This window comes from Uloborus diversus, chromosome 1, assembly GCF_026930045.1.
Source record: "Uloborus diversus isolate 005 chromosome 1, Udiv.v.3.1, whole genome shotgun sequence".
Lineage (NCBI taxonomy): Eukaryota > Metazoa > Arthropoda > Arachnida > Araneae > Uloboridae > Uloborus > Uloborus diversus.
In genome coordinates this window covers 128,504,228-128,530,030 of record NC_072731.1, presented here as the reverse complement: position 1 = coordinate 128,530,030, position 25,803 = coordinate 128,504,228, and the positions used below count along the sequence as shown (strand labels likewise).

General features: G+C 34.0%; 2 protein-coding genes across 2 annotated transcripts in view; one reads left to right on the top strand and one right to left on the bottom strand.

Annotated features, from left to right (window-relative positions):
- Positions 1-15,344, bottom strand: part of LOC129232082 (uncharacterized) — a 44,026-nt gene extending 28,682 nt beyond the window's left edge. The window contains exon 1 of the mRNA XM_054866321.1: positions 15,209-15,344. The gene's annotated coding sequence lies outside the window, so the exon portion shown is untranslated. The remainder of the gene's footprint in view (positions 1-15,208) is intronic.
- Positions 15,345-19,512: 4,168 nt separating this feature from the next.
- Positions 19,513-25,803, top strand: part of LOC129221222 (mortality factor 4-like protein 1) — a 98,135-nt gene continuing 91,844 nt past the window's right edge. Inside the window, exon 1 of the mRNA XM_054855679.1 lies at positions 19,513-19,634. Within this exon, the coding sequence (XP_054711654.1) occupies positions 19,607-19,634 (28 nt within the window). The 5' untranslated portion in view covers positions 19,513-19,606. The remainder of the gene's footprint in view (positions 19,635-25,803) is intronic.

Sequence of the window (25,803 nt, the reverse complement as noted above, 5' to 3'; positions counted from 1 at the left end):
TTATAACGCATAAGTTTTATTTAAGAATTCGAAAACTATTTCTTTTGCAAATTTTGAAGCAGCTGTTGATTTATTTTAAAAGCCATGTTACAGTTGAGGTAACATTTTGATACTACATGACACTTCCGTTATGGTTTTGCAAAGAAACTACCGTATTAGTGTCCTTCCATTTTGTATTTTTTAAAAGCTGAAAAAGAAATCTATTATTTCACAAATTGCTTCCTGGATTGAAAAGACTTTTCTAGGAAAGTCTAGGCATTTTTTTTTTTTTTTTTGAAAAGTTAATAACTACTGATTATATCCAAGAAGAATTAATGGACGAATCACAATATTACGTTCCCTTAAGTTCGAAACCAATGAGTTAAATGCATTCTGCTGCTCTGACCTCTGACTCCAACATTACTTCTTCAGCAAACAGAAATGTTTTTATTCAAATGAGCTTTGTGTTCTTTTTAAAAACTGTAATATTTTTTTTGTAATGTTATAGAGAAATCAACAAAAAATAATGCTTGAACAGGGGTCTGGCCAGAGGATATTTGGGTCCGTTAACGGACTCTTCACAAAAATTCGATCAACCAAAACGGACCTTTCACAAAATCTCGATCAAGCAAAACGGACCTTTCACAAAATCTCGATCAAACAAAACAGACCCTTCACAAAATTCTGATGAACAAGATCGGATCTGTCAAATTGTTTATTGAAAGAGCAAATCTGAAAGCAAAATAACGCATATTTCTGTGTATAAACCGCATATTTCTGTGTATAAACCAATAATTTTTGGGACCTTTTTTTAAGTCAAATTAGAGGGATCAGCTTATACAAAATCGGCTAATTTTGAAAAAAAAAAAAAATCGGCACTCTTGGGATGCTCCTGCAAGCGATAAATAATTGCTACTGCCAAATAAATATAATGGTTTGTTTTATCACAGCTAATTAGCAGCCCTGTTTTTGTAAACTTTTCTGAAAAGGCATTGGTAAGCACTTTTCTCCACTCATGATTTAATAAACAATAATAATATATATCTGCGAAATGAACTTAGAACTGCAAAGGGATAGTAAGGGTGAGGAAAAATATGATCCCTTCAGATAGTGTTATGGTGCCGTGCGTGGCATGTGGTCCGCACTTCAGATAGTGTTACAGTGCAGTGCGATGTTTAATTGTTATTTTGGGAGAAAATTATATGGGTTTTGATTTTTCGATGTTAACAAGGATGATTAACTTTAAATAAACTCTTTTAAAATCTACTCTAAAATGCAATTTTAAAATAATTTTATCAAAAATATTTCTTTTACAAGCCGTTTTTATATTTTTGATGCCTTCACTTTGAGAATTGCGATCTCTTTGCATCCGCTATGAGAATCTGATTTTTTGAATTTTTAATGATTATTACGCTTTGTTAAGAGGTAAACAATTGAAATATCTTTTTATTTTTGTTAAAATCACGGAATTTATAAGTTTTAAACAAAATTCTGTGCTTTTTAAGAGTGTCTTGGGTCAAAAAGTTGAATGCTGAACCCTATTCTGAATTTTATTTTATTTATTTATATTTTTGTTACAATTATTTTAAGTACTGTACAGAACTATATCTAGTATAATTTAACATAATGTAGAATGGTAGATAAATATTGATACTTGAAAGAGCGGTGCCTCCCCCCCCCCCTCCCCCACAAAATATCAGAAAAAAAACTCCAGAATGATTTTCTCGACATAGAAGAGGAAAACACTCAACTTTAAGTTTAATTGATGCAGTTTGTGCCATCTCTAAATTCTAAAATTTCGTTTTAACAAAAAAAAATTTTTTTTTTTTTGCGAAATCTTTTGATTTTTCACAAAATTAATTCATTTTTTACAAAATTATTTGATTTTTCACAAAAAACAGACGCTGTGAAAAATTCTGGACAGACCCCTGTTGAAATAGTGAAATTAATTGATCCCTTTGAGAGGGGCCTGCCCCCCCCCCTCCCTCCCCTAAAATCCGCTTCTGGTTGCTCCTTTGCTCATTGACTAATGTTTGAAATAAATCTGCGCATGGGTCGTCAATCGCAATGAAAACGATTTTTATACTTTAAAAGGAGACATTTTGGAGGTTTAATGCTTTGTTGCGAATGAATTTTTCAGATTTATCATGAATAGACGTCTCAAAACTAGCCCCCCCCCCCCCTTTTCACTCATAGAAAGCCTGTCCCGTATTTGCTGTTCCTAATTCTGGCAACCCTGGTTTTAACCTGCAAGACCTTTATTTTTGCAACCATTAGTCCTAGATGCATACTTTCAATTGCAAAAATATTCAAAATCAGATGCAGAGTAAAGACATTGAAAGTTTGAAGCAAAAATAAAAATGAGTCAAAAACTACAAAATTTAACTTTTTACACGGCCCTAGGTTCCCTAACTTATATTTAGAGAAATGATCTGCATTTAAAACTTACTGACACAAAAAAAAATTTGACATTTGTGCAATCAAAACTCGAGGATATATTTGAAAGTTTTAAGGGACCATCAGAAGATGAGATTAAAACTTATTACCCTTTTAGAAGAATGATAAGTTTCAAAGTAAAAAACACAAGGTATTTGCATTTTTCATTTCTATTCAAAAATTCATGGAAATTTTATGCCGTGATACGCAAAACACGCTGTAAAACCTTGAACAATTTGAAAAACCACTCTGCACACATATAATTTTAGATAAACACTCATTAACTGCTACATTTTCCCCAAAAAGATGTTACCGAGGGCGAGTGTAAAGTGGTGTAAGTCACAAAACACTGCGTTTCATATCTCAATGAATATTGATCGTACTAATGTCAAACTTTTTTTGTAATTGTTTTTCAATGGAGATTATTTCCCTAAATATAAGCCAGAGGACTTGGGGCCATTGAGAAGGAATACTAATGGAGGGAGCGACAGCAAATGTCTCAGTCAGATAAGCTTTAAAAACATTTCTCCCAGGTCAGGTGACTAGTTTGGCTGGGAAGTTGTTGCGTTTTGGCACGCAATCGATCTTTTGGCACTAAATATTTTTCAGACGACGGCACTAATTATGAAGTCGGGGCTACAAATCAGAGCTGCAGAGTTGTAGCGAAAATGACAGACTCTGGCTCCAACTCCTTTATCTAAAACATAGTCCGACTCCGATTTCAACTCGGAGTTTAAAAACCGTCGGACTCGAACTCTTAGCATCGAAATTAGTCCGGATCCGAGTCCAACTCCGCAGCCCTGCTACAAATTAGAGTTGCGGAGTCGGAAGTAAAATGACAGACTCCGAGAATTTTTGAGCATTCGACCCCGACTTTTTTTCTTCAAAACCAGTTCGACTCTGACTCCGCAGCCCTGCTACAAATTAGGGTTGCAGAGTCAGATGAAAAATGACCAACTCTAACTTCGAGAATTTTAGATCCTTTGACTCCAACTCCTTTACCCAGAAACGCAGTCCGACTCCGACTCTTGCAGTTTATAAGGACTTAGACTCCTGATGCCGACTCTTTTACGCCAAAATCAGTCCAACTTCAACTCCTCAAGCCTGCTACAAACTAGGTTTGTGAAGTCGGAAGAAAAATGACCGACTCTAAAATGGGGAATTTTAGAGCCTTCGACTCCGACTCATATACCCCAAAATTAGTCGGACTCCGATTTCGTCTCAGAGTTTCAAAACCTACGACCTCCGACTAGTTTACTTAAAAATCAGTCCGACTCCGACTCTGCAGCCCTGCCACAAATTAGGGTTGTGGAGTCGGAAGAAACGGGTTGACTCCGACCCAGGGAATTATAGAACCTTCGACTCCGACTTCTTTATCCCTAAAGCAGTCCGAGTCAGATTTTGACTTGGAATTTCTAAAACTTTGAACTTTGATTCCAACTCTTGAACTTCAAAATCAGTTCGGCTCCGACTCACAGCACTGCAACAAATTTGGGTTGCGGAGTCGGAAGAAAAAGAACCGACTCCAACTCACAGGGAATTTTAGAGCCTTTGACTCCTACTCCGACTTTTTTGTACCCCAAAAGCAGTCAGACTCCGATTTTGACTCGGAGTTTCAAAACCTCCGACTCTGACCATTTTGTTTCAAAATCAGTCCTACTACAACTCCGACTCTGCAACCTTGCAACAATTTAGGGTTGCAAAGTCGGGAGAAAAAAGTACCGGGAATTTTAGAGCCTAAGACTCTGATTCCGAACTCGCAAGACTAGCAATCAGTAATTATACACCAAGCTTACAAAAGTAGCAGATAACATACAGTACAAATCTTTTAATAAGGATTGATTTCGGATGAATTAGATTTTGAATTGTTTCAGCACATAATGTAAATATTTATTCAATTTGTTGATATTATTATTTTGAATTTCAACTCTTAAACATTGATTGTTTACCAGAAGGTTTTTAGAATGAAGATCTTTCTTCCTGTTTTAACTATCTACGTAAATAACTATTCGACAGTTATTAACATTACTATTTTATGTATAATTTTTGCACACATTTCTGGTAGATCGAGACAATTTGTGAAAATTAAAAGCATCCGTTTTTTTTTGGTAAAGTCTGCTCATCTCTGTTCAATTCAAATGAATATGTATTCCGAAAAAATATCGTCTGCTTTTGAAAAACAATATTATTGTTAAAACAGAAGATTAAAGCCAAGCCAAGTAAGAAGAAAACGAAGTAGAATAATTCAACCGCCCTATTTTTTAATTTATCGTCTGTGTAAATTTATTTTTATGATATTTAGGAAACAATTAAGAGTTGTTATTTTTTCTGAGAATATTAGATCGACCAAGTGTGTTGTGAGTAAGCGAAAGTTTTCAGCCTGAATTATTGTGATAAGTTTTTATGTTGTGCATCGGTGTAATTAAATTGAGCGTGTGTGTGTGTGCTTTTTGAAAAATAGTATTGAAACTTTCTCTATGATTGTTATTAGAAGATTACCAGAGTTTTGAGCAATGTTAAAAGATCAGTTCTAAAAGGTATCGTTACTGATTATTGTTACTAGCAAAGGCAACGCTGCTAACCTTTTGCCAGTTTTAAATAAATAACGGGTACCAGGCCTGTCATTCAAACTCCGCCTCCCCACTTCTTCCCGGATTTTAAAATATGATGTAATTGCATTTTTCATGTATTTTGATTTTTATTCCTTGTAATGACGGTCATGCACAAATATATGTTTAAAGAGTTCGCTCATTGACTGAAAATTTATGGATTCTTGTATCTTGTCATCAATGTTTTGAAATTATTTCATACGCTGGCACACTAGTATTTAAATTAAAGCATAAAAGTGACAAATATTTATTTTCAAATCTAAAACTTGTTCTAAACACATCTGCTGTACACAGGAGCTTGGCGAGAAGCTACTCGCCAACAAAGCAAACGTACACAAATTACTTGAGAGCCGTTAAAATAATTACTAGATAAGTAAAAAGTGTTTTTATGGAACTAAAATGTTATTTGCACTCGTGATATACAATGTTTTATTACATTTATAGGTAAAATCAGTACAAAAATTTAAAAATTATAGGCAACTGTGGGAAATGTACTCGTTGAATGCACATATATGTTATTTTTTTTCTTTATTTAGAAGTAAAAAACATTTGTACATACCTAAGAAAAGTTACTGTATTTCCTGGTATGGCTTTTTCTTCACAGTTTATAATGCTACAATACTGCACTATTGCTATAAATCTAATTTTTCCCTTCTACAGTTAAATGTTTTTATCATGGGAAGTTTTCGATAAAGGTGCGTCTTGGCGACTTTTTCAAAGTTCGCCAAATTTTTTGCCGCCAAAGTCTAGGCGCTATTTTTCCCGCTCTGCCAATAAAAAAAGGGGAGAGAAACGTATGTTTTTTTTACTAACCTACTGGAAAATGAATGAAATGGAGTTTTTGCATCAGAAATACAAGAAATTGGAGCATCAAAATGTAAACAAAAGGTTCAAAAACAACTAAATCTCGAGAAAAATACTAAAAAACTCAACTGCTTAAAAACATTAAATATGAACTAATCTAATCAAATAAACACTGAAAATTACATTGAAATGCAAAGAAAAATTGGCAAAAAAAAATTCTTTAAAAAACGGTAAAAAGCATTAAAGGGTCATTCCATGTCAACTCAACACACCCATTTTACCTCACCCCCTCAGATTTTGATAAAATTTGGCGCACATATAGTGGGCACTAAGAATAACAAAAATACAAAATTTCAAATTTTTATCTTGAATAATTTTTTGTGTACAGCCTTGTAAAGTTTTCAAAAAATCGTGAAAAAACTACAAACAAGCAATTTTCAAATTGCTCTAAAAGCTGTCAAAATTGAGTTAGCGAGGTGGGACCGGTGTTATTTTGTAGCTTTTTTAATGCTCTTTTAAGAGATATGCAACATGTCCTATGTAGTAGTAAAAAAAGTTTTTTTTTGGTGCAAATCAAATTTTTGATTTTGATTTTTTTCAAAAAGTACCACTTTTAAAATTTTCAAAAAAATTCTATAAATAGACAGTACTTTCATAAACTGCCATGCAAAGTTTTATGATGGGATGGTAATGGGATCTATGCCAAAAAAATATTACTGACACCTATTTTTCTTAAATACCAGATTTTGACCAAATAATAATTATTTTATTGTAGTAAAATATATTGTAGTAAATGCTTTCATGACAGATATGAATGTATTGTACTTAAAATTCTTCTTATAAAAATATTAGTAAAAATTAAGGCAAATAAAATACCAAAATTTAAAATTATATCAATTTATGCTGTATGAAATACAAATACAATAAATATTTACAATAAAATTTTCATAAAAACAGTTTTGACCAAATAATAATAATTTTAATGTAGTGATATAAGATTTTATGAAAAATCACTTGAGTAGGGGAAACTGGGAGGTTTGACCCACTTTTTACTAAGGTTTCTTTTTTTTTTTAAAGTTTGAATAAAAAAAATTCCTGGTTGACTTTTTTCGAAAGGAAATACATCCAAGCGACTTTTTAGATTGCTCCTACTTATTTAAGTTAAAAATTATTTTCTTTATTAAAGATTTTTCAAGAGTGTTCAAACTGGGTCAAACCTCCCCACTTGAGGGACGTTTGACACACCATAAGAGAGGTTTGACATAAAACCATATATACCCTATATATAATATACATTAAATTGTTTATGAAATAAACACTCTGTGCTTATAGTAAATTCATAAAACCTCTATTTCTAGGCTATATATAAACTGTGGTTTTGGGGCAAAACTGCTAGTTCTGTATAACATAATGATGTTTTAGAAATCTACAATACAAGTTGAACATACTTTTGTTGTTTGGTGAATACATGAATAGTTATCATTAGTCGACAGCTTTACAATAATTAACAGATTTTATAAGCCTTTACATTTATGAGTGATATAGAAGGGTGAGAATTATTTTAACTTCATTGAAAATTTACACAGAACTAAAAATATTAATTTTAAACAAATAAGAAATCACTACTAACTTAAAAAAGGTTAAAGAAGTGAAATTGTTGAGTATAAATCAGATTTTATGTAAAGAAGGAGGTCCATGTTCAGAAGTTCACTGTTTAAATTTTGAAAAAGCCAATTGGGTTTGGTCTATATCATTTTCTAGAAGAGCGTAAGTTCTTCCTGTTGGAGTAACAGGGTCCACTCTTGTTAGTATGTTCACAACAGAGACCCACATTACATCTGAATGCCTGGGGTAGGAAAAAGATTTGGTTGGTCCACTTGGATAAAGAAAAGCAATTTTAACTTCATCTTGTTCTTCGTTTTTTTCTAATACATAACCAAGCCACCAATTGTTGTCATACACGGCAGTAACCTAGCCTCTTATATTTTCAAATGTAAGTTTCTCAGGAGATTTCGTTACCTCCTTTTCCCACACCTGAGTATCATTTGAAAAGTACTTCACTAATAATTTTGAACCACTTTTAGGGATGAACGAATGGAACTGCTGTGTACCTTTGATTGTTAAGGCTTCTTTAAATCGGGGCTGTAAAATCTTATCAGTTTCAATGTAATCTTTTTGTGTGGAAAAGACAAAGTCTACTTTTGGAACATTTTCGACTGCCCACTCAAAAAGATCTCTCGGTGTTTGGATCTGGTTTTCGTATGGCCTCTGCAAACTTGCTCGAGCTGCCAGTCTCTTAATTGAACCGCCTACTCCATCACAAGGCCCTTTTCCATGGGCCGTGGCCTAAAAATGCCACTCGGCTTCAATACCGAAATCTTTCTGATGAAGACAAAGGTTCAAAAATTTTTTCTTATTTTTGTATTGTGCGCCAGAACCGTCTGAAAAGTAATAGATTTTTTTTGGAAGCTTTTGGAACTTATTTGTTAAATAAGGAATGAGTTTCTTGAGAAAAGTGTAGACTGCGATTGTATTGTGTTCTAGGCAGTCAGAAATGACAACGAAGTTCAAGTGTTCAATTTTGCCGTTCTTAAAGTATATCACAAAGGGATGAATGGTGACCTGCTGACTAGTCCAGTGGTAGCTCTGGGCTTCATCCTGTAAAACTATGCTGTAATTTTCAGAGAAATCACATGTAATTACAAATTCTGACTCTCTGATGTTTTCTTTAATGTTGTTGAGGAATGATGCTTGTTGCTTTGCAATAAAATCATGTCGGACTAAAGAAGGCATGTTGCTGCAAAATAAATCTATAAATTCATCTGAGGTTTTCTCAAACATCTCTAGGTTGCAGCGATCGACTGACACCCATTGGCGAAACTGAACTTTTTCAATTAAGTTTTTTTCAAAAGAAGTTTCTAAAATTTTCCGTAAAGCAGTTTCTCCAGGGCAATACTCACAGTTCCCCATGTTGCAATCTATTGTTGATGGGTTACAAAGCATCTTTGCAATACAATCCTTGTAGGTTTTCAAGTTACCATCTGTAAGTGAATTTAGCTTAGCATTTTCCATCATCAACTTTATGTTTTGATGAGTTGTGCACACACATACAGAGTGTGTGCCGCTCTGCCCAGCTAATATACAGTGTTTTGGTTTTAATTCAGCGAATTTAGAAAAACCAATTTTTATATTTGGGTGCTTATCTTTGAAATGATTATAAGCTTCTTTTAGATTACACAAAATAAGTCTTTTTGACATTTTTTTCTTGCCTCCATCTGGCAGAGTAACTGTTACACAATCTTTCATTCCTGGCATCGCCCGGCTAATTTCATCATTTTCGTAAAAAGAATGCACAGTTTCGACTGTTTCTGTTGATAAACACTTCCCTGGCTTTGGATTAGGACCTTCCATAAACCCTTTTTCTTTCAAAATTTGTTTTGACTGTCGAACTAAGTAGTTTGGAGCATTAAACTCATGCATTATCTTCCTAACACTCCATTTCTCGGGTAAACATGTGAGAATCATAATTTTTTTTTATCTATTTGTACAATTCAAAAAGTTGGTTTTCAGATTTTGAAGAACCGATTGGTCAATTTCAGTATCATTATCTGATGAAGAATTTTCAGCAGTAACAAAGAGTTTACGTTTCATAGATGAGGAGATTTTTTTTACCTTAGTCGAAGCATACTGCTTGGAAGTCATTTTCTTCTTATCAATCGGGGACACACCTAATTCTTGAAGTGAAGTATTTAGTGTCTGAACAATCACTGAACTTGTTGCAAAGTCTGGATCTTCGTCTGGAACATTCACCTCCAACTCAGGAGAATCTTCATTTTCAGAATTTTTTTCACTAATGGGCACTGTATTTTTTAACTTTGTTAGGTCTTTTCTACACTGATCACAAATCATGGAGCCATCAAGTATTTGTGGAAATGAACCTGTCATCCAAGATGTGACATTTCTCAGTTTTTTTCTATCTCGAACACGATGATTTGTTTTCTTCAATGGATTACAACACTGAACTCTTACCACAGTACTGCATTTTTCACTAGTTTCCATATTTTCTAAAAAAATCTTAATACTTGCCTTTTAACTACAAGTTTTAATCATAGCTAACACATTAGAAATACTGAAGTTCAAAGTAATAATTCTTTTATGTGAGGTATCACAACTATTTTACATTATGGAATGGATAACTTAAGACAGTAATAAAATTTAAAACACTACTTGTTAGCAAGGTCTCTAGTCACTGAATGAATGCTTGTGGAGAGTCTGGCTTGAGCAAGTTAGAAGAAAAACAGACTGCCACATGGGGGGGCCATGTGGCAGACTGGTGTTTGTTTTAACTTGCACAGAAAGGTACCAACTTGCTAGATCTGCAGATACTGGATCAAGTGAATGGAAAGGAAAAGTTTTTTTTAAATAATACTTGCTTATCTAACTATTTAGTCACAACAATATTTATTGTAAATTTATCAACTTTTCATACAGCATAAATTGATGTAATTTTATTTAAATTTTGGTGTTTTATTTGCGTTAATTTTTACAAATATTTTTATAAGAAGAATTTAAAGTACAATGCATTCATATTTGTCATGAAAGCATTTACTACAAAATATTTTGCTACAATAAAATAATTATTATGTCAAAATCTGATATTTATGAAAAATAGGAGTCAGTAGTTTTTTTTTTTTTGACATAGTTCCCATTACCATCCCATCATAAAACTTTGCATGGCAGTTTATGAAAGTACTGTCTATTTATAGAATTTTTTTGAAAATTTTAAAAGTGGTACTTTTTGAAAAAAATCAAAATCAAAAATTTGATTTGCACTAAAAAAAACTTTTTTTACTACTACATAGGACATGTTGCATATCTCTTAAAAGAGCATTAAAAAAGCTACAAAATAACACCGGTCCCACCTCTCTAACTCAATTTTGACAGCTTTTAGAGCAATTTGAAAATTGCTTGTTTGTAGATTTTTCACGATTTTTTGAAAACTTTACAAGGCCGTACACAAAAAACTATTCAAGATAAAAATTTGAAATTTTGTATTTTTGTTATTCTTAGTGCCCACTATATGTGTGCCAAATTTTATCAAAATCTGAGGGGGTGGGGTAAAATTTTAATTAAAAGTGTGTTGATTTGATACGGAATGACCCTAAAATAAATTATTAACCTATTAAAAAAGAAATTAATTTGAATAATCTAATGCACAAAAACACTAATTATAAACTAATCTAAATAAATAAACCCTAAACAATACAATAAAATGCTGCGAAAACTAGATAGCTATATTTTTAGTAAGGCAGTGGTTGCAGACCCGACCGCCGGAAATGTAATGAAGCACCGACCAACTTCTGTGCACGAGCAGAGTAGAAATTGCTGCCTGGGGTCGGGACTGTTTTATGAACCCGACCAAAGGGGCGGGATCTAATTTCAACAGCCGACCAATGATATTCTATGCGGTCGGACGAATTATGTATGGCCGACCACACAAATTTTCCCAATGACCATAAAAACATTAAAACAAACATCAAAAATTAATTTGGGAAATATCCTCAAAAACACAATAATTAACTTATCTAAACAAATAAACTCTTAAAAATTCAATTAAAAAATAAATCCTACAAAACACGAGAAATTCATTCATTTTCCATGGAAGTAGGATAAAAAAAAATATTTTCACCCTTTCTTTTTCATTTGCAGAGCGAAAAAAAACAGCGTCTGGAAATGGGGGCCAAAAAATTTAGCAACAGTTGAAGGAAAACACATAAAATCAAAAAATAAAACGGCATGGTTGCAAACACGTTTAGCCTGATTAGAGCAAAATCTAAATACATCTGGACAGAAAAAAATAAAAAAACGATTGGAAAGGATAAATTTAGGATTAAAATAAATATTAGACTCAAATAAATTTATTATTTTTGTAAAATTAAGCACTACAAAAGAGGGGGTGGTTATGTAACAATGAAATCACTGCATCCCATGCCGTTTTATAAAAACTACTTACAAATTTAAAAAAAGTAAAAAGTTGTACTCACTGCTTGCAGGTTTTTAATAAGATCCTCTTAGTTTTTTGAAAAAAGAAAAACGCCCAATTTAAATTTATTTAAAAAAAAATTTGGCCACGAGGTGAAACCACTGCACTCCCATCCGAAATGCGAAAAGCGGGGGTGGGACGAAAGGCAGGGGGCGCTCCGCTCCGTAGAATGGGTGGTAAAAGGGTTGCCGTAGTATCCCCGTAGTGGCACCGGTTTGCTATGAGAGCAGTTTATCGCCAGGGAAGGGGAAAATAGTAGAGTTGCCGTAGTATTGCGACAGTGGCGCTTGGTTGCCATAAGAGAGAGATTTATCGCCAAAATTTGGCGACATTTGGAAAAGCACCTTTATCGAATAATCCCCTTTATCATTCATGGCTTCAGCTAATGAAAACTTCTTCAGCGGTTACGGTCAACTAGAAATTGCTCCCCAGGTCACATGGTATGGTTGCCGTTTCGTGATAGTAGGGTTGCACTCTCTCCATCTATTCCTTCTCAATGCTTGGGGCACGTGTAAAAAGTTAAAATTTGTATTTTTTTACTTATTTTTATTTTTACTTCAAATTTTCAATATCTTACCTTTACATCTGATTTTGAACATTTTTGCAACTGGAAGTATGCATCTAGGACTAACGGTTGCAAAAATAGAGGTCTTGAAGGTTAAAACAAATCACCCTGTATATATATACATAGTGGAATACATACAGAAAAGTATTTTAGTTGAATATAAATTTTTGAATTAAATACAGTGGTAAATACCCATTTTGGGTATTTACCCGGGTATATACCCTGAGTATTTACTCCTAAAAATAAATACCCAGGTATTTTACATCACTAGGTACATTGCACGAAAAAACAATTATCTACCTAACATGGACCGCTAACAAGTAAACAAGTTTGAACAGATCTAAGATTGCCTTTGGGTTGCCAAACACAGATTAGTTTAGCCTCAGATACCATGCTTAAAATGTTATTGCCTCACTGGCGAGAAAAATATTCCAATTTTGTGTAAAAAATCGGATATCGCCAAGTAGGAGGGTATATTACATCTGTACCAAGTGCCATATTACAAGAAATATGGCACTCTGGGTGAAATATAAAATAAATCTGAACCTATATACAAACACGTGTTGGTTCAATTTTTGCGCTAATCATTCCAAGGGATGGTTTTTTTTTTTTTTTGCGATAGAGAGAATGAAAATTATTAATGCCTTATTAATGCAACAATAAGAAAGATAAATCTTAATAGACTGTTGTCTGCGTGTTTCGTGTAATTTTAGTTATTGCAAAATGACCGGAAAATCCCAATGATTTAAACATTTTAACTGTTGCCATCATGTGTTTTTTAACAAATAAAATATTTGTAATTAATAAAGCAAGGCTTTTAAAATAACTTTCAATTTTTGTTTTTTGCTTGCTTTTGCGATAATTCGAAATTGGTAATGGTCGTCCAGTTTTTGCATGTGCAGTTGTTTTTGTTGAAAATATTGCTTCCTCGTCAAGCATGGGGAGGGATTAGATTTCCTCAGAAAGATATAGAAGAAAGTTTTGTGATGGTCACAACATACTAGTTTAATTTGGATAAATATTTTTGTGTGGTACTATAGGGGCAACGTTTTATCAACATGAAATCTCAAACTTCCAAAATAAGTTTTTGGGGGACACCTAAATATACATGTATTATCCAGTCTTCCTCTATATAATGAACACTCCCATATTCTGAACAGTTTTTGTTCAATCCCACGTCCCATGACTGTACAGAATAGTATAACTGCGTAGTAAAATTTTACTCCCTCCCAGAAATTTTTGAAACAATAATATTGCAAGTATTAGTTCTATTCATAGACCATAGACTCCTGTGTATTTTGCAAAAAAGAGCAGATTCAAAATAATCTCATGAAAAGCAAAGAATAGAGAATTAATAACGCCGAAAATATGACAAAATTATGAAAAAAATTTGTAGGTATGAGAAATATTTTTGCTCCTGAAAAGAATAAGGGAGTATTTTTGGTAGGCAAAAGGATCATGGGAGTCATGGGCACCCATATGCAAAAATTTAAGGGGGTGGGGGGAGGGGTCTGAGATATTTTCCCCATGGTTTAGCAGCATATTTTCCCCATAGAAACTGATTTCAGTACAGATTAGAGTTATTAGAGATATTTTTAATAACTTATTCACTATAGGCTGGAAAAGAAATGTTTTTTTTCCATTTTTGCAAAGAAAAAAGTACTAAAAGCAAAGAAGTTTTAATTTCAAAAAGGGGGGGGGGGCTTGAGCCCCCTTTGCTCCCCTATACGGGCGCCCTTAATGGGAGTCTCTGGAAACAAATTTTAAAATTTTTCTCATCATGAACAAAAAATTTAATACTTCAAATTTAATTACGAAAAGTTATATCATGATTTTTGGCTTGGGGGACCCTTCCAAAATAAATTCCTACATAGTTTCTGAAAGAATCAACTTCAATACATTCAAAAACAAACACTTGAACACAAAAAAAGTTAACAAAGTTAAGAAAAGGCTAGATGTTTGTTGGAAAATAAACTCAGACATGAAACACATAAAGCAAAAAACGTCAAGCTATAAAATCTTTAACTGCAAGAATTGAAAGCAAAAATATAGAAAGAAATATTTATGCTATTCCAATTTCTGATTTTCCTATTCGGAGAAACTTGAAAGGTTTAGCATTTTACATATATTTTCAAGACACAAAATTTGATCATAGTGACAGTAACACAAATTGTTCTAAAACATATACCTATAGTACAAACATATTTTAGGGCAGAAAAACATGTAATTAAGGAAAGAAAATGCACTCGTTTTTATAAATTCGTAACAAACAGATATTAAGAATCAATATATAATACGAAGAGCAGAGCAACTAACTACAATCGCAATAAAATTTCAGATTTCTTCAAGTTGTATATATTAAAGATATTTGGAAATCAGAGAAAAACTAGTACAGTAATTCATAATTTAAAAACTTAAGAAAATATAAAAGAATACATTTAATCAATGAAAATTAATGATGTTGGTAACGTTTGAATGTAGGGAACATTCTCATTAGTGTATGGTAAAACCGAGAATGTAGGGCGAGAATGAAAAAATAACAAACAGGATAAACTGATTATTTCCTTCCTATATTACTAATGCTTTTTCTCTTAAAAGGCACAAGAACTGTAAAAGTTCTAAAAAATACATTAATACTATTGCAGAATTCTTCAAATTAACTCCTAACACAATTGAACGTATTTCAATCGATTAGGCTTTGCTTCTTGTCCTGAAACACGAAACGCGATTTACTCGAGAGAAAAACATGTTAAAAAGATAACGAAAAAATACCTTTTCTACTTGAAATCATGATTTTACATTACAGAAATATAAGCTCTCCATCATCGTAAGAGCATTTAAATGGCGTTTTTCTCTCACTGTAGAACGTGCCCGGATACCGCGTACGCTAAGGCGATGTTGACACTTCCAGATCAGAAAAATACACATTGCTGAGGTACGAATTATTTCGAAGAAAAAATTAGAAATTTCAGAAAATTTTGCGTTTTTAGTTAGGAAATTTCTCAGAAACAGTTTTTTAAATTTAACAGAACGCTCGGACGAAGCCTTTTCGTGGTTGTTTTTATATTTTTTTGACATAATATCGTCTGCTGTAGTTATCCATTTAATGTAATTAAAAGAGCCTGTTTTTTAAGTTTAAAATCATCTTTGGTAGCTTTGGAACTTTAAAAATAACTTTAATTCAAACATTCTAAAAGTTTTAACTCCGAGCTTTTATTTTTCTTCGAGTTTACACTTTAGTTTCTCTTTCCTTCTGGTGCATTTCCATGGAAGGAAAAAGTGAGTGGAGTTAATACGGTTTATCAGTGCTACGCTCTAAAATCTCGACAAAAAAAAAAAGAAAATTAATTTGAATTCTGAAATTTTGAATTCAGATTATGTTTTTCGCAATCACGAACTGAGACAGGACCCTACTCATTGGAGTTATTGTTTCTAGAAACGGCTCCTGTCCCCCCCCCCCCCAAGCCTGTCTCTCCTCCTAGGCGGATAGGTGTGCATAGTTGTGTGTGTGCGTAGACCTGTGTGTATGCACGTAGGCGTGTGTGAGGGTATGTGTGTGAAGTCGTGTGTGTGTGTATAAACTTGCGTGTGTGTAGGATATGGACGCCTCCGACCAGGAGAAGCGGGTAGTTCAAAACCGGAGCAGCCGCGCCGCCGCCAGCAGAGAACAATCGTGATTGCTCAAAAAAAAAAGCAAAGAAAAGAAAATGGAAAAAAGGAAAAGATGTTAATTATTTCATTCATAGATAAAATTAAAATTTTATTTCCGACTGTTTCAATTCGCAACTCAAACAAACTATTCGCAACTCCAGTCGTATACGCTACCGTGCGATGATTAACAGTACTAAAGAAAAAGGTAAAACATTCTATTCCACGTGTTTTCTTTGGGGTAAATTACAGGCTACAAACAGTTTGTTATGGTGCAATGTAATTTCAGAAGAATAGAAAAGAAAGCTTCCCACAAACACGATGAAAAAATATTGTCATTCACATTCAAAATGCTAATAAGCCCAGTAATTTTTGTTTGTATGCATTTCTTTTTTGTTTTATTCTTTTTAAATTAATTTTTGAAGTCTTGTGAGTATTTGGCCCACGTAGAAAGGAAGAGAATTCAAGAATCATTACTGTTAAAAATTATTGCAAATTTCGTAGTTGTAAGCATCCATTTCCCCGATGTTGAATTCCATATTTAAAATTAATTTGAATTCTGAAATTTTGAATTCAAATTATGTTTTTCGCAATCACAAGTTGCGATAGGACCCTACTCATTGGTTACTACCCCACTCGCTTGTTTCTAGAAACGGTTCCTGTCTCTCCTCTTGGGTGGTTACGTGTGTATAGTTGTGTATGTGTAGGCTTGTGTGTGTGCAAAGCGCTGTGTGTATGTGTGTGAATGAAAAAGAAACCGGACATCAAGGACGATCAAATGAAAACAATTAGCAATCGTGATTGCTCAAAAAAAAAAAAAAAAAAAAAAAAAAACATATTACAAATTCACACAAAACAATAAAAAAAAACTAATGACAAAAGCACAGGCGGATTTACGGGGGTGCCAGGGGGTGCGCCGCACCCCCAACAATTTTGGTTGGATTTTCAAAGAAAATTTAAATGAAATATATTTTATCAGGAGAAAATATATATTTCTCCTCAGGAATTTTGTAAAACAACTTACATTTTTCTACAGCTAAATGCAAGTTAATTTATTTGAAAGCAAACCCAAAAATACAATAATAGGCAGCTTGTTGTGTGATCCGGTCACCACACATCGCAAGTGCGAAAAAAATTGTGCTACACGAATTGAAAAGAGGTATTTCTCCATTTAAAAAAGAAAGATGATAAATAATTACATAAATCAAATAAAAACATTCCTTTAATTATTTTTCAACGCTGTATTATATAATAACTTTATACTCTGTAATTGGGTATGTATTGGTATAACATTACAATTTTCTTTTTTTATTTGAAACAACCATAAAGTCAAAAAATATGGCTATTGTGATTTACTTCCTCAAAAACGATATAACGTCCTTACACATCACTCAAGTAAACAGAACAATAAAATCACTCTGAAATCAACTAAAAACCAACAATTCCACGGTAAAATTTCAAAATTTTTTAAAGGGGGCGGGACAGTGCTATCACTGAGTTCCGCTACTAAAATTAGTTGCTTTTGTTGCCTTTAATATGAATAATAGTCTCCAAAATAGTTACCAGATACAGAAAATAATTTCTAAAATAGTCTCCTATTTAAAAAACAAACCATTTATATCATTTTAATACCCTGAAGTGGGACAGACCTACGTGGAGTAAATTTTCTCCAAACAACCTTTAAAAAGGAAAACTTTAAAAACTATATTCCAAATTTTATCCCAACCCTCAACAAACACTAGAGAAACCAGCACTGACACATTCTAGTACATTTTTCTCACTCTGACTTAATTAAAGACAACAGAAAAAGACTGACTGTATAAAAAGAACTCGAAGCGTCACATTCAAGAAAGTCAAGTCTGTATAAAAAGAACTCGAAGCGTCACAACTTTTTTGTACAAAAGTGTAAATTTCATTTTTTCTGACCGTGAATGTTTTCTTACATTTCATTTTCTCATTTTTTAAAACGATTGTTTTCAAAAATTAAACGCGGTAAAACTTTTCCTTTTTTTACGGGGCAACTAGGGGGTAAACTTAAAAGCGAATTTTTAATTTTTTTTTCACAAATTTTTCTTCTAGGAGAAAAAAAAACAAAAAAACTAGCTTTTGTCAGATAGATACACTTACTAAAATAGTCGCTGTATTTTACAACTGATTGCAAAATACTCGCTTTTGTCATCAAAATAGTCGCCTTTGCCGTCAAAATAGCAGCTTTAGTCGCCATTTGCAGTGCTGAATCTCCCTCCCCATCCCCTGTATTGCAATGGCATAGCTACAGTTTCTGTCGCCCGGGGCAGTTCCTCTATTTGCCACCTTTTCATTGAGATATACCTAATACATTAAAGCATTGAAAATTATCGCTCAAAATAGAAAATTTCATTTAAGGTAGCAAAGGGAAAATAATTTAATCCGTATTCTTCCTACAAAAATAAAGGGGGCGGGGTCAGGCGCCTATCTCGGAGAATTATTCTGAATTTTCATAAAAAATTGCAATTAAAAGTAATTTTTGGGGGAATGGGGTTCTCTACCGAATCTTTATCAAAACTAAGGTCAGTTTAAGCCTTTGGGGACGATGGAGAGTCAACTTTTATTCCCTAAAAAAAGTTCTAATAGTTTGTTTTCCCTGCATTAATTCAGCACTGGCAAAGAAACAACTTTTACAGAAATATATTTGATACTTATATACAGAAACAGATGTTATATTTCAGAAATATATTTGATATTACATATTTGAATATGTTCCGAAATTTAAGTTTTAAAAATACAATTGAAGTGTTGAATTACAATTTACGGATATTAAGTGAATGAGGAAGGTTCAAGGACTCACTACGAAAATATTTCAACTTTGAACACTGAAATGGCCGTTCAGTCATTCATACCAAAACCTTACATTTCAAAGGGTTTTTTTTTCTTTGCCTCCAGTATTAGATTTAAAGTATGATTCCCTTATTTGATTTTTTTTTCACACCAAAAGTGCTGAATCGCCGCCCAGAAAAGTATGCCGTCCTCTCCGCCCCTCCGTAGCTACACCAATGCTATATTGTTGCACCCCCAGAATTCACAGCCTAAATCCGCCTATGGACAAAAGAGGCATCGCGTTCACTGATCGCGTTTCGGTTTCGCTGACTTTAGCCAAAAACAGCAGCAGTTCCTAATAACATTTTAAAGTTGATCACTAGATGGCGCTACTTTGAACCAACCGTTTTCGTGACGTGAAAAGCAGATCATTGGGTGCGTTCGACGAGCACGACCGAGAGCGACCGGTTAGTTAATCACGTGACAGCTAATGATCACGTGCTCCAATCAACCAATCAACTGCTTAGAATGGTAACCGCTGTGGTAACCGGTTGATCATAGAACGCTTTGGTTAGTAACCAGTTACTTACCGGTCGACCGGTGAGTTTCGTCGAACGCAACCATTGTGGGAAGAAATTTTTTGTTTACCTTTTTTCTGTCGGGCTAGTAGCTTTTTGTATTGAGGAAATTTAAAATCTTTTGTTCGACTGTTGTTTCCATAAATCAATGGCACCAAAAGCCCGTTTCGTTGATGGTAAGTTTTATGGTTGCATTTCTTAAATGTATCAAACAGACTAAATTTGTTAAAGAATTTAAGTATACTATCTCATGTCTCAGTCTCTAACTATATACGATTTCTTCATATACCAATTTTTTTTCTATCATAGAAAACTTTTTGCTTGGGGTCCGGTGAGATCCTTAGGCGAAAAACAAGGCCCAGAAATGTATAATAAATCCGTATCATTACCAGTAGTCTTGGTTTCAATTAGTTTCATCAAAAAACTATTTAACCGAAGTCATGAAGACATTGCTTCAAGAATCTAATGCGTGCATAACCACTGCCGAATTGACTTTGATTAAAAAAGATGTGATTGCTTGGAATGTATTTCTTTTTTCCTGTGAGCTTAAGCGTTATCTAGTTAGGGTTTAAAACTTTTTCGGGTGAGAGTTTGAATTCCGATTAGGGGTCCTATTCAAAATTTTCGTGTATGTTAACAGGGGTCTGGCCAGCGAATATTTGGGTCCATTCAGGCCCCGGGCTAGGGGCACAAGGCAAAAAGGGCGCATACCACGGAGGGGAAAAAAAGAGGAAAGCGGCATGCTCGTATTTGGAGAATAAAAATAGAAAAGAAAAAAAACAATTAGAAGAGAGGGGGCTTGAGTCAAGCTTCCCTTTCTGATCAAAATAGATGCTCCGGGATGCCGACTCCGAGGGTGCGAGGGTGCTGCAATGCTCTAGCACCCCCCTCCAAAAAAAATCCAAAAATCTCCCGGGCACCCCCATCAGCCGCAGGCAGAAAAATGAGGTCATACAAAAAGGGACGAATTTTTTAACATTTAGTTAAGCTGAACAAAAATAACAAATTATACTGTTGTGTTTTTGTTCCTACACTATTTGTGTTTTGATTCTCGCTAATATTTCCGCTGCATTTTATTTTATCATATTTATTTTGTTTTTCTCATGGAATTATTTTGTGATAAAAAACTGAAGTAAAAGTTGATATTTTCCACTGTTTAAAAGACTGAAGTACATTCAAGTTACACCTTGAAAATTTGGCCTTGTTTGGGTCCCCCCCCCCTTTTTTTTGCACTCTGTGTTTAGAGCACCCTCACTGGTTTTCAAAACCCGGCAGGTTTGCGAGACTCTGGACTGAAAAGGGAAAAGTGTAAATATCTTTGTTTTGAACAATGATTTCTTTTTTATACAGCTCTGCCACAGTAAAAAAAAAAAACAATAGAAGTAAGTCATACAGGGAAATTCGTAAAAGTATGTATAAAACTTATCATGAATTAATTTTTCTCTTGATGTCTTTTAATAATGTCAGTAAGTATATGTTTTGCAATTAATAATAATTTATTAATTCATGTTTAGTTTTGACAGTCAATAATTAGCAGCACCAGAAGTTTAAATTTTTGAAGTGGTGAAATTATTAATTTACCGAATGAAGCTTTACATTTTACAGAATGACAAAACACGAGTAGGGGAGAGGGGGGCACATGTGAACAAACCATATTTTACCCAGATAACATGAGGAAAAAAATCTGAAAAAAATTCATGTAGATGACAGCAGTAGTACTGTCTGCTGCCTGAAATTCCAAAGATCTCAACCATTTTGTTTTTTAGTTATCATAATAACTTCTGTTTTGGAAGGTCCCAATAAACTTTCATGTTCCAGTTCTCAGAGTAAAAACACATTCAACACTATCTTTATTGTGATTTGAACTTTATTCATTTTGAAGTGAGATTTATAAAATAAGTTTTTGTACTCTATTTTTTTTTAAAAAATTTGAAAGAAATATTGCTTTTTATCAGATTAGACTTAAGTTGTTATATGGGGCACATGTGAACACACTATGTAGGGGCAGGTGTGAACTGTTTACATGTGCCCCATACTGGTTTTTTTTTTAGTTATTTCAATTTCAAAAATTGTTTAATTTTTTAATTTGATTAGGCTAATTAAGAAACATTGAGTAATTAAAAATTTTAATAATTGAAGTAAGTATCAGCTGTATTGCGACTGTGTTGGAGGCTCCAAAAGTGATCGCGGTTTGTAGAGAGAAAAAAGTTGGACAAAATGTTTCAGGCGAGAGAGGTGAACTTGTATAATTTTGTGGTATAGTTAATGCAATGGGAAACACTGTACCTCCTGTTTTTGTATTCCCAAGAAAAAGATACAAAGATATTTTCTTAAATGGAGCACCATCAGAAAGCTTAGGGTTAGTATCCAAAACTGGATGGATGACAACAGATATCTTCCTAGATGTTGTAAAACACTTCCAAAAGTACTCCCGCTGTACCGCAGCAAATCCTGTTTTGCTTCTACTTGATAATCATGAAAGTCATATTAGTTTGGATGTAATATTATTTTGTCGTGAGAATGGAATAGTACTCCTTACATTCTCCCCTCATTGTTCACATCGCTTACAGCATTTGGATGTAGGTGTTTATGGCCCCTTTAAATCACACTGAAAACTTCTTTCAATGACTGGTTGACATTACACCCAGGAAAAAGAATAACTATATATGAAATTGGTCAGTGTTCTTCACCAGCTTTCACAGCAGCCTTTACATCCAAAAATATTAAATCGGGGTTTTTCTAAACCAGGAATTTGGCCGTTATCTCGGCTTGCTTTTACTGACGCTGATTTCATCCCAATTCAAATAACAAGCTTAATGCCAGTTAATCTCGAGGATGCCTCCACCAGCTGCAATGCACATTCAAGTCCTACCCCAGAATGTGCGAGACCATTGCCTTGAATAGAATTTCACGATTCCACTCTAGGGAAAAGTAAGCAGCGTCAAAAAAGAAAATCAAGAATTTTAACAGACACCCCCGAAAAAGATATTGTTGTCAAAGCTATGGAAGAAAAGGCAGAGAAAATGAAGATAAAATGTGAAAGAGTTGCAAAGAAAAGAAAGTTAGAACTTGCTGAACTGTTGAAAAAGGAGCAGTCAAAGGTTGTAGTCAGTGACTCCGAGTCCGACATTAGCTTTGAAGAGAGTAGCCATCAAGAAATTTGTGCTGAAGTCAACCTTGCACCAGAAAATGTAGCTTTGAATGACTTTGTCCTTGTAGAATTCACTACAAATAAGACAAAAATTCACTATGTTGGCCGTATCGAGGAAATGGAGAGTGATGAAGCAAATGTTAAATTCATGAGGAAGCAGAAGAAAGAAACCTTTGTATTTCCAGAAACAGATGATACATCGATGGTAAACACTGATGATATTCTGCTAAAATTACCCCCACCTACAATTTTAGGTAGCACATATCGAGCTGCTTCTTCAGTTTCTTTTTCTGTAAAACTTGAAGGCTATAATGTTCGTTGAATCAAGTTAATTTATTATGTACTCAATATTTATATTTTCATTGTGTTTATTAATGTGTAATAAAGAGTACTTAAAGATATGCTTAGGTGCATTTTATACCATTTATGTATCTGTTCACTTGTGCCCCAGGTATGTTTACAACTGCCCCCCCACCGGGGCAGATGTGAACAAAATTTAACATATTTTAGAATTAATTTTTAGGTTGAAATTTACTCTTGTAGAAGGGGGATAACTGCATGAAAATATTAGCAAATGTTTGATTTATCACATTTAGCACCTTTTTCTTTTTTATCTCAAATCAATAATGAAAAATATAGAAAAATGTCTTTTTTGTTCACATGTGCCCCCCTCTCCCCTATTCACAATTGCACGCACCCACAGAGGATTTTAAGGGCTTAAGCCCCTCCCAGAAGCATAAAGACGAGCCCCTTGACCAAAAAGAGCCTAAAATTGCATTTTTTCTCCTTGAGTTTTCGAAAATTTCTGGGAGAGAGCACTCAATCTCCAATTCCCATCATAATTTCCCCAAAGAAAACTTTTAATTTTTTTCAAAGACTTTAAATTCGTAAAAATTTCGAGGGAAAGCTACCTAACCTCTCCTTCTCCTCTAACTGGTACTAATATAGCCTAAAGTGAGTTTTTGGAACTTCATTTTCAAAGTATTTCCAGCATGAAACTTCCACATTTCCCTCCTTTGTGTATCATCTCCAAAAGATAGCTGCAAAAACTTTTAAATCGGAGAACTCCCGAATCTTCCATCCTGTACCCCTTTGCATACCAAAAATAATTTACAATTGTGTTTTTAGATCCTCTATGTCGAAAATTTTTTTAGGAGAACCCTTGAAATCACCAAACATAGCATAGAAATGTGTTTTTTGTTCTTCTATTTCGAAGCATTACCGAGAGTACCCTCCCCCCTCAATCTCCTTATATCTCAGCAAATAATCTATATTTGCATTTCTATAACTTCAATATCAGAACATTTTGATACAGCCCCATAACTCTAATCCTCTTCTTCTAATACCATCAAAGATAGCCAAAAATGCGTTTTTAAGACTTAAATTTCAAAAAATTCCCGGTTTAGAACCCCTAACCCCACTTTTACGTGACCACAATTGCATAAAGTTCAATTTGTAAATAAATTTCGGAATTTAGAAATTTCAGTTTAGTAATGTTCTCCAGGGGGAAAGCCTCCTCATCTTCCGTTAACACCTCTAAAATGTCAATTTTAAGGCTTCACTTCCGAAATTTTTTGTGGCAGTTCTCACGAAACGCCTACCTCCGTCTATTCTCTGAAGTCACTAAGGACTCCCTGAAATTAGGTTTTTTCAGGTATTTTAATGTTTTGTTGACTTGTAACTTTTATTTCGGGGGAGGGCCTTGTGAAGCTTCATTGATTTTACCTTTGACTTCACTTATCGGAGCGTCTCGTGAAACTTCTAGGCCAGTGGCGGCTCGTGCCTTAATTTAGCGGGTGGGCTCCGCTGTATCAAGTTTTCTCAATAATATTTATACAGATACAATGGAGAGGGCTGCAGTTAGTAATGATGAACAATATAAGATAGTCCTTATTGCAGTTGCTTCATTTCGAACTTCTCTTCTACTTCAAAGTTGAAATTGTTTTAGAAAAATATCCACTTGGGCATTTTTTGAAAATTCAAGGTAAACAACTTAAATTTAAAGACAAGACACCCACCCCATTCGAAATCGAGAAAAAGCGCACCTAGTGTGAGTGACCTAAAGCCAATAACTTTTTAAATAATTAAACTAGAGCGTTGAAACTCTCTTCATAAAGTTTGAAACAATCTAAAGTTTTAAAATAAACAATTAAAAAAATCGATTAGTTTGGTCATTTTTGAGGTTATGTGGCCTTACGCCTTTAAGGACTTAAAGCAATGTACTGGATCAAATTGAAATAATTTAGGTTTGTTCCGCCTTAGAGTACTACAGAATAGAAAACACATATCGATAAGATCTATAAAACCATTAATACTTATTACTTTAGCCAAATATCAGAACAAAAAAGAAAATTGAATAGTTCTCTCCCAATTGAAGTTTTTTTTTGTAAAAGTTTCGAACCAATTCAGAACTTTTCACACTCAAAATCAGTTGTGAAAAGTTCTGAATTGGTTCGTTTCCCAATCTAACTCCTCATTAGTTTCAAATGAGGAGTTAGATTGGGAAACTAAGGGTGTAATTTTGGGGGACTCTATGGTAAGGGAGGTGGGTAACACAGTTGGGAGAGTAAAGCGTAAGGTGGCTAGGTGTTGTTTACCAGGGGCTAGGGTAAAAGACGTTAATATGGTTGCTGAAAAGAAGGGAGTATTGAATAAGGAGGACATGGTTACTTTGTGGGTGGGAACAAATGATGTAGGCCACAGTAAAAATGAGGAGTTTTCTAGGGAATGGGAATCTCTGTTGGATAAAGCAACCAGCTTTTCGACGAATGTCCAAGTGGTTGGTTTGCTTCCCAGGTATGGAGTGCATAGGAGCTGGCTAAATCAACGTGCGAGGTGTATGAACTTGCTACTGAAGTCAATTTGCGAAAAGTGCAGTATCAGGTTCATTGATGTATGGAGTCATTGTAAACGGGATTGGATTGCTAGGGATGGCCTGCATTTGAGCTCTACAGGGGTCAAAATGGTTATGGATTAATTTTAGGGGCTTCGGAGTCAAAAAACTAAGTTGGAATGGGGGACATGGTTCAAGCATCAGGTATCGAGAGAATGAAATTTTTTTGGGTATTGCTAGAAATGGAAATAAAGTGACGAACAAGAGTAGTAATGTTAACAATCGTAATTTAGGAAATTTCAGGGTGTTAAATAAAAGCAACTTAGGCATGCTTAAAGTTTTCTATGCCAATGCTCGCAGT